General features: G+C 35.7%; 1 protein-coding gene across 1 annotated transcript; it reads left to right on the top strand.

Annotated features, from left to right (window-relative positions):
- Window positions 1-16207: 16207 nt before the first annotated feature.
- Window positions 16208-18379, top strand: ADAM21 (ADAM metallopeptidase domain 21). The gene has a single exon (XM_059057509.2). It carries the CDS (start codon window positions 16223-16225, stop codon window positions 18377-18379), a length of 2157 nt encoding a protein of 718 aa, XP_058913492.1. The 5' UTR covers window positions 16208-16222.
- Window positions 18380-19332: the final 953 nt, after the last annotated feature.

Here is a 19332-nt window from a genome sequence, read left to right as displayed (position 1 = left end):
AGGGGGCAGACACCAGAAGCAAGAAGAACTACAAACCTTCAGCCTGAGGAATGGAGACCATGGGCACAGAAAGTGAGACAAAATGAGATGACAGAAAAATATGTTCCAGACGAAGGAATAAGATAAAACCCCAGAAGAACAGCTAAGTGAAGTGGAGTTAGGCAATCTACCAAAAGAATTCAGAGTAATAATAGTAAAGATGATCCAAGATCTTGGAAAAAGAATGGAGGCACAGACCAAGAGGATACAAGAAATGTTTAATTGAGAGCTAGAAGCTGGATTTTCCTGGTGGTCCAGTGGCTAAAACTCCATAATCTCAATATAGGGGGCATGGATTCGATCCCTGGGGGGGAACTAGGATCCCACATGCTGCATGGCACAGCCTAAAAAAAAAAAAACCAAGAAGCTTTAAGGAAAAAACAAACAGAGATAAACATTACGATAACTGAAATGAAAAATACACTAGAAGAAATCAATAGCAGAATAAATGAGGCAGAAGAACAAATAAGTGAGGTGGAAGACAGATTGGTGGAAATCATTGCTATGGAACAGAATAAAGAAAGAAAAATGAAAAGAAATGAAGACAGTCTAAGAGTCCTCAGGGACAATTATATGGGTGCCAGGAGGAGAAGAGAGAGAGAGAAAGGGCCTTAGAAAATATTTGAAGAGTTAATACAAGAAAACTTCCTTAACATGGGAAAGGAAACTCTCACCCAAGTCTAGGAAGCACAGAGAGTGCCATACAGGATAAACCCAAGAGGAACACAACAAGACATATATTAATCAAAGTGACAAAAATTAAAGACAAAGAGAAAATATTAAAAGCCACAAGGGAAAAGCAAAAAATAACATACAAGGGAATCCCCAGAAGGTTATCAGCTGATTTTTCAGCAGAACCTCTGCAGGCCATAAGGGAGTGACACAATATATTTAAAGTGATGAAAGGGAAAAACCTACAACCAAGAATACTCTACCCAGCAAGACTCTCATTCATATTCAACAGGGAAATCAAAAGCTTTACAGACAAGCAAAAGCTAAAAGAATTCAACATCACAAAACCAGCTATAAAATAAATGCTAAAGGAATTACTCTAGATGGAAAAGAAAAGGCACAACAAGAAACAAGAAAATTATGAATGGAAAAGCTCACAGTAAAGCAGAAACTAACACACCATTGATTGTAAAGCAATTATACTCCAAGAGAGATGTTAAAAAAAAAAAAAAAAAAAAAAAAGCTCACCAGTAAAGGCAAACATACAATAAAGGTGGGAAATCATCCACACACAAATATGATATCAAAACCAGCAATCATGAGGAGACCACAAATGAGTGATATTGGAAATGCATTTAAAATTAAGAGACTAGCAACTTAAAACAATCTTGTATACATATATATAGACTGTTATATTTAAACTTCATGGTACCTGCAAACAAAAAATCTAGAATAGATACACACACACAAAAGAAAAAGCAACCCAAACATAACACTAAAGATAGTCATTAAATCACAAGAGAAGAGAACAAAAGAAGGGAAGAAAAAAGACCTATAAAAACAAATACAAAACAATTAACAAAATGGCAATAAGAACATACATATCAATAATTATCTAAAATGTAAATGGATTAAATGCTCCAAACAAAAGACACAGACTGGCTAAATGGATAAAAGAACAAGACCCATATATATGCTGTCTATAAGAGACCCAATACAAATCTAGGGACACATACAGACTGAAAGTGAGTGGATGAAAAAAGATATTTCATGCATGGAAATCAAAAGAACGCTGGAGTAGCAATACTCATATCAGACAAAATAGACTTTAAAATAAAGACTGTTACAAGAGACAAAGAAGGACACTACATAATGATCAAGGGATCAATCAGAGAAGAAGATATAACTATTGTAAATATATATGCACCCAACATAGGAGCATCTCAATATATAAGGCAAATACTAACAGCCATAAAAGGAAAAATTGGCAACAACACAATACTAGTGGTGGACTTTAACACCACACTCACATCAATGGACAGAACATCTAGACAGAAAATCAATAAGGAAACAAAGGCCTAAATGACACATTAGACCAGATAAACTTATTGATATTTATAGAACATTCCATCCAAAAGCAGCAGAACACATATTCTTCTCAAGTGCACATGGAACATTCTCCAGGATAAATCACATGCCGAGCCACAAAGCAAGCCTTGGTAAATTTAAGAAAATTTACATCATATCAAACATCTTCTCTGACCACAATGTTATGAGATTAGAAATCAACTACAGGAAAAAAAACCTGGAAAGAAACACAAACATGTGGAGGTTAAACAATATGTTACTAAACAACCAGTGGATCATTGAAGAAATCAAAGAGGAAAATTTAAAAACCTAGAGACAAATGAAAACAAAAGCAAGATGATCCAAAACCTATGGGATGCAGCAAAACCAGTTTTAAGATAGAAGTTTATAGCAATACCAACTTACCTCAGGAAACAAGAAAAACCTCAAATAAACAATTTAAACTTACACCTAAAGGAATTAGAGAAATAAGAACAAACAAAACCCAAAGTTAGTAGAAGGAAAGATATCATAAAGATCAGAGTCAGAAATAAATGAAACAGAGATGAAGAACACAATAGCAAAGACCAATGAAACTAAAAGCTAATTCTAATAAATTGAAAAACCTTTAGCCAGACTCTTCAACAAAAAAAAGGGAGAGGGCTCAAATCAATAAAATTAGAAATGAAAAAGAAGTTACAATGGACAACACAGAAATACAAAGAATCATAAGAGACTACTTCAAGCAACTATATGCCAATAAAATGGACAACCTAGAAGAAATGGACAAATTCTTAGAAAGGTACAAACTTCCATGACTGAACCAGGAAGAAATAGAAAATATGAACAGACCAATCAGAAGTCCTGAACTTGAATCTGTGATTTTAAAAATCCCAGCAAACAGAAGTCCAGGACCAACCAGATGGCTACACAGGTAAATTCTATCAAACATTTAGAGAAGAGCTAACGTCTATCCTTCTGAAACTATTACAAAAAATTGCAGAGGAAGGACTACTCCCAAACTCATTCTATGAGGCCACCATCACCCTGATACCAAAAGCAGACAAAGATACCACAAAAACGAAAATTACAGGCCAACATCACTGATGAGCATAGAAACAAAAATCCTCAACAAAATACTAGCAAAAAATCCGACAATACACTAAAAGGATCATACACCATGGTCAAGTGAGATTTATCCCAGAGATGCAAGGATGTTTCAATATCTGCAAATCAATAGTTGTGATACACCACACATTAGCAAACTGAAGAACAAAACCCATATGATCATCTCAATATACGCAGAAAAATCTTTTGACAAAATTCAACACCCATTATGATAAAAACCCTCAAGAAAGTGGGCATAGAAGGAACCTAACTCAACATAATACAGGCCATATGACAAATCTACAGCCAACATCATATTCAATGGTGAAAAGACGAAAGCATTTCTTCTAAGAACAGAAACAAGACAAAGATGTCCACTCTCACCACTTTTATTCAAGATAGTATTTGAAGACCTAGCCAAAGCAATCCAAGAAGAAAAAGAAATAACAGCAATCCAAATTAGAAGGAAGAAGTAAAACCATCATTGTTTGCAGATGACATGATACTATATGGAACATCTTAAAGATGTTACCAGAAAACTACTAGAGCTCATCAATGAATTTGGTAAAGTTTCAGGATACAAAATTAATACAAACAAACCTCCTGCATTTCTAAATGCTAAGAATGAAAGAGCAGAAAGAGAAATTAAGGAAACAATCCCATTTTACCATCTCATCAAAAAGAATAAAATACCTGGGAATAAATCTACCTAAGGAGGCAAAAAACTGATGAAAGAAATTGAAGGTGACACAAACAGATGGAAAAATATACCATGTTCTTGGATTGGAAGAATGAATATTGTCGAAATGACTATACTACCCAAGGCAATCTACAGATTCAATGCAATCCCTATTAGATCACCAAAGGCATTTTATACAAAACTAGAACAAAAAAAATATAAAATTTATAGGGAAACACAAAGACAACGAATAGCCAAAGCAATCCTGAGAAAGAAAAAAGGAGCTGGAGGAATCAGGCTCCCTGTCTTCGAACTAAACTACAAATCTACATTAATCAAAACAACATTGGACTTCCCTGGTGGCACAGTGGTTAAGAATCCACCTGCCAATGCAGGGGACACGGGTTCAAGCCCTGGTCTGGGAAGATCCCACATGCCATAGAGCAACTAAGCCTATGGGCCACAACTACTGAGCCTGTGCTCTAGAGCCCATGAGCCACAACTATTGAACCTGCATGCCACAACTACCGAAGCCCACGCGCCCAGAGCTTGTGCTCCACAACAAGAAAAGCCACTGAAATGAGAAGCCTGTGCAGCTCAATGAAGAGTAGCCCCCACTCGCCACAACTAGAGAAAGCTCACACACAGTAACGAAGACCCAATGCAGCCAAAAATAAATAAATAATTAATTAAATTTATTTTTTTAAAGTTATATTTAAAAAAACAACAACATGGTACTGGTATAAAAACAGAAATATAGATCAATGGAACAGGATAGAAAGCCCAGAGATAAATCCACACACCTATAGTCACCTAAACTATGACAAAGGAGGCAAGAATATACAATGGAGAAAAGACAGTCTCTTCAATAAATGGTGCTGGGAAAACTGGACTAAATGTAAACAAATGAAATTAGAACACTCCTTGACACCATACACAAAAATAAATGCAAAATGGATGAAAAAACTAAATGTAAGGCCAGATACTATAAAACTCTTAAGGGAAAACATAGGCAGAACACTCTTTGATATAAATCACAGCAAGATCTTTTTCAATCCACCTCTAGAGTAGTGAAAATAAAAACACACATAAAAAATGAGACCTAATTAACCTTAAAAGTTTTTGCACAGCAAAGGAAACCATAAACAAAATGAAAAGACAGCCCTCAGAATGGGAGAAAATATTTGCAAATGAAGCAACCAACAGGGGATTAATCTCCAAAATATACAAACAGCTCATGCTGCTCAATATCAAAAAAACCCAAACAAACAAATCAAAAAATGGGTGGAAGATCTAAATATTTCACCAAAGAAGACATACAGATAGTTTTTAAAAGCACATGGAAAGATGCTCAACATCACTAATTATCAGAGAAATGCAAATCAAAAGTACAATGAGGTATCACCTCACACCAGTCAGAATGGTCATCATCAAAAAAGACTGCAAACAATAAATGCTGGAGAGGGTGTGGAGGAAAAGGAACCCTCCTACACTATTAGTGGGAATGTAAGTTGGTACAGACGCTATGGTGAACAGTACTGAGGTTCCTTAAAAAACCAAAAATAGAACTATCATATGATCCAGCATTCCCACTCCTGGGCACATATTCAGAGAAAACCATAATTCGAAACGGTATGTGCACCCAAATGTTCATTGAAGCACTATTTACAATAGCCAAGACATGGAAGCAACCTAAATGTCCATCGACAGAGGAATGGAAAAAGAAGACGTGGTACATATTTACAATGGAATATTACTCAGCCATAAAAATGAATGAAATAATGCCATTTGCAGCAACATGGATGGACCTAGGGACTATCATACTGAGTGAAGTAAGTAGAGAATGAAAAATATCACATGATATCATTTATATGTGGAATCTAAAAAAAATGGGTACAAGTGAACTTATCTACAAAACAGAAATAGAGTTACAGATGTAGAAAATAAACTTATGGTTACCAGGGAATAAGGGGGGAGGGATAAATTGGAAAATTGGGATTGACATATACACACTACTATATATAAAATACATGACAAATGGGACCTACTCTCTAGCACAGGGAACTCTACTCCGTACTCTTTAATGAACTATATGGGAAAAGAATCTAAAAAATAGTGGATATATGTATATGTATAACTGATTCACTTTTCTGTACACCTGAAACTAACACAACATTGTAAATCAACTATACTCCAATAAAAATTTTTGAAAAAAGAATATATATAGGTGAAAAGACAGTCTGTTCAATAAGTGGTGCTGGGAAAACTAGACAGCTACATGTAAAAGAATGAAACTAGAACATTCTCTAACACCATACACAAAAATAAAGTCAAAACGGATTAAAGACCTAAAGGTAAGGCCGGATATTACAAAACTGTTTGAGGAAAACATAAGCAGAATACTCTTTGACATAAATCACAGCAATATCTTTTTGAATCCACCTCCTAGAGTAATGAAAATAAAACCAAAAATGAACAAATGGCACCTAACTGACCTTCAAACCTTTTGCACAGCAAAGGAAAACATAAACAAAATAAAAAGACAATCCTCAGAATGGAAGAAAATATTTGCAAACATAGCAACCAACAAGGTTAATCTCCAAAATATACAAACAGCTCATGCAACTCAATATCAAAAAAAACTAACAACCCAATCAAAAATGGGTGGAAGACCTAAATAGACATTTCTCCAAAGAAAACATATAGATGACCAACAGCCACATGAACAGATGCTCAACATCACTAATTGCTAGAGAAATGCAAATCAAAACTACAGTGGGGTATCACTTCACACCAGTCAGAATGGCCATCATCAAAAAAAACAACAAACAATAAATTTTGGAGAGGGTGTGGAGAAAAGGGAACCCTCCTACACTGCTGGTGGCAATGTAAATTGGTAAAACCATTATGGAGAACACTATGGAGGTTCCTTTAAAAACTAAAAATAAAACTACCATATGATACAGCAATCCCACTCCTGGGCATATATCTGGAGAAAACCATATTTCAAAAACATACATGCACCCCAATGTTCATTGCAGCACTATTTATAATAGCCAAGACATGGAAGCAACCTAAATGTCCACCAACAGAGGAATGGATAAAGAAGATGTTGCACATATATACAATGGAATATTAGCCATAATAGTGAATGAAATAATGCCATTTGCAGCAACATGGATGGACTTAGACTTTATCATACTAAATGAAGTCAGGCAAAGACAAATATCATCTGATATCACTTATATGTAGAATCTAAAAAAATGGATACAAATGAACTTATCTACAAAACAGAAACAGACTCACAGACTTTGCAAAAAATTTATGATTACCAAAGAGGAAACCAGGAGGACGATAAATTAGGAGTTTGGGATTAACATATTAATACACACTATTATACATATAATACATACACACTATTATATATACAACACATAATCAACAGGGACCTACTGTATAGCACAGGGAACTCTACTCAATATTCTGTAATAACCTATATGGGAAAAGAATTTGAAAAAGAATTGATATATGTATATGTATAAATGAATCACTTTGCTGTACACCTGTAACTAACACAACAATGTAAATCAACTATACTCTATTATAAAATGATATCACCTCATACTAGTCAGAATGGGTATCATCAAAAAGAAGACAAATAACTAATGTTGGTGAGCATGTGGAAAAAAGGGAACACTCATACACTGTTGGTAGGAATGTATGTTGGTGCAACCACTGTGAAAACAGAATGAAGTTTCTCAAAAAATTAAAAATAGAATAACCATATGACCCAGGAATTCCACTCCTTGGTGTATATCCAAAAAAAAAAAAAAACAACCACAAACACTAATTCAAAAAGATACATGCGCCCCATTGTTCATAGCAGCATTATTTACAATTGCCAAGACATGGAAACAACCTACGTGTCCATCAACAGATGAATGGATAAAGAAGATGTGGTATATACATACAATGTAATATTACTCAGCCATAAAAAAATAATGAAATTTTGCCATTTGCAGCAACATGCATGGACTTCAAGGGCTTTATGCTAAGTGAAATAAGTCAGATAGAGAAAGATGTATACTGTATGATATCATTTATATATGGAATCTAAAACCACAACAAACTAGTTAATATTACATATGAGAAGCAGACTAACAGATATAGAGTACAAACTAGTAATTACCAGTGTAGCATGGATAGAAGGGAAGCATAGGGATGGGGATGTGTGAGGTACAAACTATTCAGTGTAAGATAGGTTCAAGGATGTACTGTACAACCCAGGGAATATAGCCAATATTTTGTAATAACTTTAAATGAAAAGTAAACTTTTAAATTGTATAATAATAAAAAATATTAATGGAATGTTCCTTGATTCAAACTGATATTTTCTCAAATAAACTCTTAAAATTAAAAAATAGATAATTCAATATCTGAAATAAATGAATAGCAGATTAAGTGAAAAATAAGAATACATAAGTGATCTGGAAGATAGAATAATGGTACTCACCCAATCAGAACAGCAAACAGAAAGACAAATGGAAAAATAAAAGCAATGTATGACATCTTTGAGATAACGTTAAGTGTGCCAACATTCGCATTATAAGGGTTCCAGAAGAAGAAGAAGAGAGAGAAGGGAATCAAGAATGTATTTCACTAATAAAAGCTGAAATCTTCCCAAACCTAAAGAATAAAACAGATATCCAGCACAAACAAGATGAACCCAAACAGACCCACACCAAGGCATATCATCATTAAAATGGCAAAAGTAAGAGATGATTCCAAAGGCAGCAGAGAAAAACAAAGAGTCAGTTACAAGGGAACCCACAGGAGGCTATCAGATAATTACTCTACAGAAACTTTGTGGGCCAGAAGGTAGTGGCATGATATATTCAAACTACTGAAAGAGAAACACCTGCAAACTAGTATACTCTATCCAGCAAGATTATTGTTTAGAATAGAAGGAGAGATGAAGAACTTTTCAGACAGGTAAAAACTTAATAAATTCATCAATAGTAAACTTACCCTAAAATGAATGCTGAAGGGTCTTCTCTAAATGGAAATAGCAGTAAGAATCTACAGGAAAGGGGAAATCACTCTAGGAAAGGCAGATACATATCAAGGCTTAAAGATTGCTTAAATAAGCTAGTATGTAGATTAAAAGAAAAAAATTATAAAAGCAACAATAACTATAATAAAATAGTTAAGGGTTAAGCATGAAGATGTAAAATATGATTTGGAAAACCCAAAATGTGAGGAAAGGGAGTAAAAAATGTAAGTCTTTTATAATGCTTTTGAACTTGAATGACTATCACTTTAAAAGAAGTAGATACAATTATGGGTCAACACATATGAACCACATGGAACCACAAAACAGAAACCTACAATAGATACGCAATATAAAAAAGAAAGGAACCCAAGCATACTATTAAAGAAAATGATAAAACCACAATAGTGGAAACAAAAAGAAGAAGAAACAAACAGAAGAACGACTAAAACAACTGGAAAACAAGTAATAAGATGGCAATTAGTACATATCTATCAACAGTTACTTTAAATATCAATGGACTAAATGCTCCTATCAAAAGACATAGGGTGGCTGATTGGATAAAAAATAGAAAAGAAGACCCTTCAATATGCTGCCTACAAGAGATATGCACCAGGGCTAAAGACACACACAAATCTAAAGTGAGGGGATGGAAAACATATTTCATGCAAATAGTTATGACAAGAAAGTGAGGATAGAAATAACTATATCAGATGAAATAGACTATAAAACTAGGCTATAAAAAAGACAAAGAAGGGCATTATATTATGATAAAAGGATCAATACAAGAGATATCACACCCATTAACATATATTCACTCAATACAGGAGTACCTAAATACATAAAGCAAATACTAACAGATGTAAATGGAGAAAATGACAGTAATACAATAACAGTAGAGGAGTTAAACAATCCACTTACATCAAGGGACAGATCATCCAGACAGAATATCAATATGTAAACAGTGGTCTTAAATGACACAATAGATCATCTGGACTTGATAGATATCAAGAAGACATTAATTTGAAAACCAGAAGAATACACATTCTTTTCAAGTGCACATAGAACATTCTTTAGGACAGATCACATACCAGGCCAAAAACAAGTCAGGACAAATTTAAGAGGATAGAAATTATATCGAGCACTTTTTCCAACCACAATGGTATGAAGCTAAAAATCAATTACAGAAAGAAAAATGTGAAAAACACAAACACATAAAAACTAAAAAACATGCTGCTAAAATTACAATGTGTCAATGAATAAATGAAATAGATTCAGAAAACACCTCAAGACAAATGAAAATAAAACCACAACTATCAAAAACCTATGGAATGTAGCAAAAGCATTTTGAAAAGGCAAGTTTATAGTGATACCAGGTTACCTCAAGAAACAAGAAAAATCTCAAATAAGCAACCTAATCTACCATCTAAAGGAATTAGAAGAGAAGAAAAAACGAAGGCCAAAGTCAGCACAAGGAAGGAAATAATAAAGATCAGAGAGGAAATAAATGAAATAGAGACCAAAACACACAAACAAACAAACAAAACAATGGAAAAGATCAATAAAACCAAGAACTGGCTTTTTGAAAAGAAAAGGAAATTGATAAGCCTTTTGCCAGGCTCATTAAGAAAAAAAAACAGAGACCCAAATAAACAAAATAAGAAAAGAAAGAAGAAATATAACAAACAGTACCACAGAGATACAAAAAAACATAACTGAGTACTATGAACAGTTATATGCCAACAAATTGAACAACCTAGACGATATGGACAAATTTCTAGAAACATACAACTTGCCAAGACTGAATCAAAAAGAAACAGATAATTTGAACAAATACTTAGAAGTGAAGCTGATTTTGTAATTAAATGTGTCTAGCAAACTAAAGTCCAGGACCATATCCACACAGAGGAATTCCAGCAAACAAAGAGGAACTAATACCTATCTTTCTCAAACTATTCCCAAAAGTTGAAGAAGAGGAAAGACTCCCAAATTCAATCTACAAGACTTCCATTACGCTGATACCAAAAACAAAAACACTACAAAAAATAAAAATTACATGCTAATTTCATTGATGTATATAGATGCAAAAATCCTCAACAAAATATTAGTAAACTGAATCCAACAATATATAAAAAGGATCATACACCATGATCAAGATGGTTTTGTTCCAGGGTCACAAAGATGATTTAACATTCTCAAATTGATGTGACACATGACATTAACAAAAGGAGGGATTCAAAAATCACATGATCATTTCAATAGATTCTGAAAAACCGTTTGACAAAATTCAACATCCATTCATGATCAAAACTCCCACCAAAGTTGGTATATTGGGAATATATCTCAACATAATAAAGGCCATTTACAGCAAACCCACAGCCAACATCATACTCAATGGTGGAAAGCTGAAAGCCTTCCCACTAGATTCAAGACAAGAATGCCCACTCTTGTCACTTAACACAGTATTGGAAGTCCTAACCACAGCAAACAAACAAATAAAAGATAACCAAATTGGAGGGGAAGAGCTAAAACTGTCATTATTTCCAGATGACATGATACATTATACAGAAAACTTGAAAGTTTCCACCAAAAAACTCTTGCAACTAATAAGTGAATTCAGCAAGGTGGCAGGTTACAATGTTAATATACAGAAATCTGTTGTTTCCATGCACTAGCAATGAAATATCAGAAATATAAAGTAAAAAATCATCTCATTTTATATCCCATCGAAAAAAGAATAAAATACTTAGGAATAAACTTAACCAAGGAGGTGAGAGATCTATACTCTGGAAACTAGAAAACAATGATAAAGAAAACTAAAGATAATTCAAAGAGATGGAAAAACATCCTGTGCTCTTAGATTGGACAAATTGATATGGTTAAAATGGTCATACTCCCCAAAGCAATCTACAGATTTAATGTAATCCCTATCCAAATACCCATAATATTTTTCACAGAACTAGAACAAAAAATTTTAAATTTGTATGGAAGCACAAAAGACCCAGAATAGCCAAATCAATCCTGAGAAAGAAAATGGATCTGGAGGAATCAGGCTCCCTGACTTCAGACTATACTACAAAGCTACATTAATCAAAACATCATGGTACTGGCACAAAAACAGACATAGAGGTCAGTGGAACAGAATAGAGATCCCCAAATAAATTCACAAACCTATTATTAATTTATCTATGACAAAGGAGGCAAGAATATACAATGGTTTAAGACAGTCTCTTCAACAAGTGGTGCTAGGAATATTGGACAGCTACATGTAAAAGAATGAGATTAGAACATTTACTCACACCATATATATAAAAACAAACTCAAAATAGTTTGAAGATCTAAATGTAAGACCTGAAACCATAAAAATCCTATAAAAGAACATTGGCAGAACACTCTTTGACATAAGTCGTAGCAATATATTTTTGGATTCATCTCCTAAGGCAAAAAAAAAAAAAAAAAAAAAGCAAAAAGAAACAAATGGGACCTAATTAAACTTAACAGCTTTTGCACAGCAAAGGAAAACATAAAACCACTAAAAAAACCTGAATGGGTGAAAATATTTGCAAATGCTGTGATTGATAAGGGGTTAATATCCAAAATATATAAACAGTTCTTACAATTCATTATCAAGAAAACAAACAAATGGGCAGAGGATCTGAATAGACATTCTTCCAAAGAAGACATACAGATGGCTAACAGGCACATGAAAAGTTGCTCAACATTGCTAATCATCAGGGAAATACAAATCAAAACAAGAATGAGCTATCACCTCATACCTCTCAAAATGGCTATCATCAAAAAGACCACAGGGCTTCCCTGGTGGCGCAGTGGTTGAGAGTCTGACTGCCAATGCAGGGGACACGGGTTCATGCCCCAGTCCGGGAAGATCCCACATGCCACGGAGAGGCTAGGGCCATGAGCCGTGACCACTGAGCCTGTGCATCCGGAGCCTGTGCTCCGCAATGGGGGAGGCCACAAGAGTGAGAGGCCCGTGTACCGCAAAAAAAAAAAAAAAAAAAAAAAAAAGACCACAAATAAAAAATGCTGGAAAGGGTGCAGAGAAGATGGAACCTTCCTACACTGTTGGTGGGAATCTAAATTGGTTCAGCCACTATGGAAAACAGTATGGAGGTTCCTTAAGAAACTAAAAATAGAACTACCATATAATCCAGCAATTCCACTCCTGGGTATATATTCAGAATGAATAAAAACAATAACTCAAAAAGATACTTGCAATCCAATGTTCATAACAGCACTATTTAAAATAGTCACCCAAGTGCCCAAACACGGACTAATGGATAAAGAAGATGTGGTATATACATAGAATGAAATATTACTCAGCCATGAAAAAGAATGAAATTTTGACATTGAAATGAAATTGTGTTAATGAAATTGTGACAGGGATCTAGAGAATATTCTGCTTAATGAAATAAGACAGAGAAAGACATACTGTATGATATTACCTATATGTGGAATCTAAAAAATAGTACAAATGAATGTATATGCCAAACAGAAACAGACTCACAGATATAGAAAAAAAAAATAGTGGTTAACAAAGGGGAGAGGAAGAGGGAAGAACAAATTACAGGTATTAACAGATACAAACTACTATGTATGAAATAGATAAGAAGCAAGGATAGATTGTATAGCACAGGAAATTATAGCAACTACCTTGTAATAACCTATAAAGGAGTATAATCTTCAAAATACTGAATCACTATGCTGTACACCTGCACAAATATTGAAACAAATATAATATTGTGAATCAATTATAATTCTATTTTTAAAAAGACCTAACTATAACACCTGAAACCATAAAACCTGTAGAAGAAAACAGGCAGAACACTCTTTGACATAAGTCACAGCAATTTTTTTTTTGATCTGTCTCATCAGGCAAGGGAAAAAAAGTGAAAGTAAACAAATGGGACCTAATTGAACTTAAAAGCTTTTGCACAGCAGAGGAAACCATCAACAAAATGAGAAGACAACCAACTGAATGGGAGGAAATATTTGCAAATGATGTAAACAGAAAGAGGTTAATATCCAAAATATATAAACATTTCATACAACCCAATCAAAAAATGGGCAGAAGACCCAAATAGGCATTTTTCCAAAGAAGACATATGGATGGCCAACAGGCACATGAAAAGATGCTCAACATCGCTAATTATTAGAGAAATGTAAATCAAAACCACAATGAGATATCACCTCACACCTGTCAGAATGGCTGCAAATAAAAAATGCTGGAGAAGGTGTGAAGAAAAGGGAACACTCCTACGCCGTTGGTGGGAATGTAACTAGGTGTAGTCACTATGTAAAAGAGTATGGAGGTTCCTTAAAAAACTAAAAATAGAACTACCATGTGATCCTACAATCCCACTCCTATATCCAGAAAAGACGTGAACACCAATTCGAAAATATACATGCACCCCAATGTTCGTAGAAGCAGTATTTACAATATGCAAGACATGGTAACAACCCAAGGGCCCATCAACAGACAGTCGGCTTAAAAGGATTATATATATATGAATATTACTCAAACATAAAAAGAATGAAGTATTGCTTTCAGCTTTACATCTTGTTATTGGTAATTCAGCTTTACATCTTGTTATTGGTAATACAATAAAAAATTACATAAATTATTGAATTTCAGGAAACATCAAGTCTTTAACATATGAGCTGTAATATTTCAGGGCACTTCAAATTTTCTTGTGTAGTAACTAATTTTGAACACTTTTATATTGATGACTCTCATAAACTGCATTACTAAGCACTCGCAGGTGTTTTTTGGAGTTCTATACAATAAGGGTCCCTGAATCATTACCTTTATTAGCCTCAGATTAATCTGGTTCAGATACTATTATAATAATCTGATGATTTGTCTGTTTTTCCATAGGCTCATTGCTTTTTAGCCTTTTTTGGTCACTTAGCTGAGACTATGATGTTGTCTATGGACACTCTCCTCAGCCAAAGAAGAGGGCATATAATATGTAAATATTGGATACAATGTTATAGATCCCTCTAAAGCTTATTCTTGCTCCTGCCACATCTTTCTTCACTCAGTTGATAATTTGTTTAATGCTCTATACTTTTATTTCCCTAGTATCTAGCACAATGTCCTATACTTTGTATGCTCCAGACATATAAATTATTGCTTAATGAATTAGGAAACAAATTAATGAATGTTGCCAGTCAGACTGTATACCAGGTACAGAAATACTTCACTTTTAAAAACTGTTGGTATATGTATTTGAGCAGATATTGCGAATTTTCCCTAGCAATCCTAAAATACCAGGCACTCTGATGATGCCTTTGCCCCCAAGAAGAGAGAGTTCCTTTTCTCAAGCCTTTAAATTTCATGAATTCTCATTATCCCTTCATAAGTCATCTCCTCTTGTCTTTGGTATTCTCCTATAGGTACCTGGGGAGAACAACCTTGTCCTCCTCATTCCTTTAGAAGATGTCAGTTTTTATGATTTTTTTCTCTTATAAAAATTATATTCAAATATGAATACATTTTAAGTGGCATTCAACTACAACCCAAGTACTTCACCACCCCTCCTCCCTTTTCTATTTTTCACTGTAGAGAGAAGTACACTAGGTCTTACAGGGGATACTAAAATGAGTTAAAATCATAAACCCTGCACTCAATGACCTTGCAGTCCTATAGAGTTATGAATGAACGAGAATATAGCAAGGAGACAAGTAGATAACTTGATAAAGAAAGTCTAAAGTAAATCATAAGTCTGATGCAAATTGACATAAGAATTGTTGTAATTGTTTCTGACCTCTCCAGTTTTCACAGGGGAAGGTGTCAATAGTTTTGCAAGGACAACAGGCATAAACCAATATAGTCTTGAACAAATTAAGATATAGAGTCACTGTACTCTGAAGTTTCTTTAGTTTTGCTTTAACTTTTTATTGTGGAGATTTTTATATCACCTATTTGTATTGAGATAATTGTATAATGAAAACCCGAGTACCTATCATCCAACTCCAACAACTATCAACTATCAATATGGGCAACATTGTCTTATCTATGCCCCCTGTAACTTCACACCCCCCATTTATTGAAAGCAAATCCAAAGCTTTTTCTTGATTCATTAATCAGTATTTCCTCATTCCAATTCTTTCTCTCCTACTTTTCTTACCCAATCCCACCACCATCCTCATCCTTCTTTTTATTTTCACTTTCAGCACTGCAGCTCTGATGATGTAACTCTGGCAGGACACAGATCCTTAAAGGTCAGCTCAGAGGGAGAAGCCAGATCAGCAGTGCCTCACATTGTTTTTCTCTGAACAGATGGCTCCATAATGGCTGCTTCATAATGGTGATTGGTGAGGCCAGGGTGTCCATGAGAGTTGTTGTATTGCTCTGGCTTGAGGTGTCTCTGTTCCCTTCTGGCCTCTCCCAGGCTAGGCTCTCACAAAGCCTCAGCTCCCCAGATGTGGTGATCCCCTTGAAGGTTACCAACAGGGGCAGAGGTGCAAATACTCCAGGCTGGCTCTCCTACAGCCTGCAGTTTGGGGGCCGAAGTCATGTTGTCCACATGAGGGTTAAGAAGATTTTGGTCTCCAGACCCCTCCCAGTATTCACCTACACGGAACAGCACGCCCTTCACCAGGATCATCCTTTTGTTCCTAATGACTGCTATTTTCATGGTTATGTGGAGGGGGTCCCCGAGTCCCTGGTTTCCCTCAGTACTTGTGCTGGGGGCTTTCAAGGAATGCTGCAGATAAATGACCTTACTTATGAAATCCAGCCCATCAGGCACTCTACTACATTTGAACACTTGGTTTATAAGATAAACACTAATGAAGCAGAATTCTCACCTATGAGATGTGGCTTAACAAATAAAGCAGCACACCAACAGTTGGAATTTGAAGAGGCTGAGAAATCAACTCTGAAACAAAATTCTACTTATAACTGGTGGACCCATTTATGGTTTCTGGAGCTGGTTGTGGTGGTAGATCACAATTTCTTCATTTATTCTCAAAGCAATTTCTCAAAGGTGCAGGAGAATGTATTTGTTGTTGTCAACATAGTGGATTCCATTTATCAGCAGTTGGGTACTTATGTGATTTTGATTGGGATTGAGATTTGGAATCATGAAAATGTTTTCCCAATGATAAGCATAGAACAGGTTCTGGAGAATTTCTCTCAGTGGAAACAAATCAGTCTTTCCCAGCTACAGTATGATGCAGCACATATTTTCATTAAAAGTTCATTTATAAGTGTTCTCGGTATAGCCTATGTGGCAGGAATATGTCGTCCTCCTCTTGACTGTGGAGTTAATAATTTCAAAGGAGACCCCTGGTCTGTTTTTGCCCTCACTGTAGCTCACGAGTTAGGTCATACTCTGGGTATGCAACATGATGAAGAATTCTGTTTGTGTGGGCAAAGTGCTTGCATCATGAATGCTATCAGAGTGCCAGCAGAGAGATTCACGAACTGTAGTTATGCAGAGTTTACAAAGACCACTTTAAACCAGGGATCATGTCTGCACAATCCTCCAATTCCAGGGGCAGTCTTTATGCTGAAGCGCTGTGGGAATGGTGTGATTGAAGGAGAAGAGCAGTGTGACTGTGGATCTATAAAGCAGTGTGAACAAGATCCCTGTTGTCTGTTGAACTGCACTCTGAGGCCTGGGGCTGCTTGTGCTTTTGGGCTTTGTTGCAAGGACTGCAAGTTCATGCCATCAGGGGAACTCTGTAGACATCAGGTCAATGAATGTGACCTTCCAGAGTGGTGCAATGGGACATCTCATCAGTGCCCAGAAGATGTGTATGTGCAGGACGGGATTCCCTGTAGTGATGGTGCCTACTGCTATCAAAAGAGATGTAATAAGCATGATGAACAGTGCAGGGAGATTTTTGGTGAAGGTGCAAAGAGTGCATCTCAGAGATGTTATAAAGAAATCAACTCCCAGGGAAACCGTTTTGGCCACTGTGGTATAAATGGCACAACATACCTAAAATGTCATACTTCAGATAGCTTTTGTGGGAGAGTTCAGTGTGAGAATGTGGGAAACATTCCCCACCTGAGAGATCACTCAACTTTGCAGTACACTCACGTCAATGGTGTCACCTGCTGGAGTATCGACGATCACTTAGGGATGAATACATCTGATGTTGGTGAAGTGAAAGATGGTACCATGTGTGGTCCAGGAAATATCTGCATACACAAGAAGTGTGTCAATCTGTCTCTCCTGTTACAAGTCTGTTTCCCTGAGACCTGCAACATGAAGGGGATCTGCAATAACAAACATCACTGCCACTGCAGCTATGGGTGGTCCCCGCCCTACTGCCTACACAGAGGCAATGGAGGTAGTGTTGACAGTGGCCCAGCATCTGCCAGAAGAGTTTTCTTGCCACTAGTTGTGACTCTTAGTTTGTCTGTTTTGCTTTTACTTTTACCTGCTGTATTTATATACCTTCGAAAACATTTGGGATCCAAGAAGACTAAGACTCACTCTTCCGATTAAGAACATGCCTAAAATTTAATAGCCTATACATTATTAAGTTTTAGTCTATTGGCAGTAGAAATATCCCTACATGCATGAAACTGAGCACATTTCTGACAGTTTATAGAAAAATGCAGAGACCTTGCCTTCTGTCAGTATCAGAAATATTGCCATCAAACAAAGGTAATTCCTAACATTTTCCTATCTGCTGTTCATTGTCGTAAGCAGCAAATAAAGCTCATTTCCCCCTAAGTTAGTCCTCTTTGTGGTTCTTGAGCACAAATATGACTCATAGAAAAGGCAGGGCACAGACATCTGCGGCCCCAGGGGTGAGTCTTGCCTCTTTTCATTCCCAAAGTGAGCAGAGGATGTATTTGTTGTTGTCAACATAGTGGATTCATTTATCAGCATTTGGGTACTTCTGTGATTTTGATTGGGACTAAGATTTGGAATCATGGAAATATTTTCCCAGTGAAATGCATAGAACAAGCAAAGACTGCAATGCAGTTCATGCCATCAGGGGAACTCTGCAGACATCAGGTCAATGAATGTGACCTTCCTTAGTGGTGTGATGGGACATCTCATCAGTGCCCACAAGATGTATGTATGCAGGACAGGATTCCCTGTAGTGAAAGTACCTACTGCTATGAAAAGAGATGTAATAAAGTTGGAAAAATCACTTACATTTTCTAACACTGTGCTACAAAATCTGAAAAGAAGAATAATAATAACGCTTTCCCACACAACCTCTTGGGGTTATTTGGTAACCAAAAGGGAGAAAGGAATGATTTCTTGTTAAAGTATAAACAAATTGTTTGTTTAACAAAACCTCCTGACCCTGTTCCCTCAACTTCCCAGCCAAGCTTGTCTGCTCTAACTCTTTGCCTTAATTTGGCAGTTTGGGTATCCTCTTGGGAGTATTTTCTTTGAATACCAGAATATCATCTCCCTGAGGGCAGGGTTGTTTTAACTGT

Source organism: Kogia breviceps, chromosome 3, assembly GCF_026419965.1.
Source record: "Kogia breviceps isolate mKogBre1 chromosome 3, mKogBre1 haplotype 1, whole genome shotgun sequence".
Classification (NCBI taxonomy): domain Eukaryota; kingdom Metazoa; phylum Chordata; class Mammalia; order Artiodactyla; family Physeteridae; genus Kogia; species Kogia breviceps.
The sequence above is the reverse complement of the archived record's forward strand: the minus strand, read 5'-3'. Positions and strand labels throughout refer to the sequence as shown.

Coding starts and splice junctions, on each gene's coding strand:
- ADAM21 (XM_059057509.2), top strand. CDS start 16,223: ATGGTGATTGGTGAGGCCAGGGTGTCCATGAGAGTTGTTGTATTGCTC.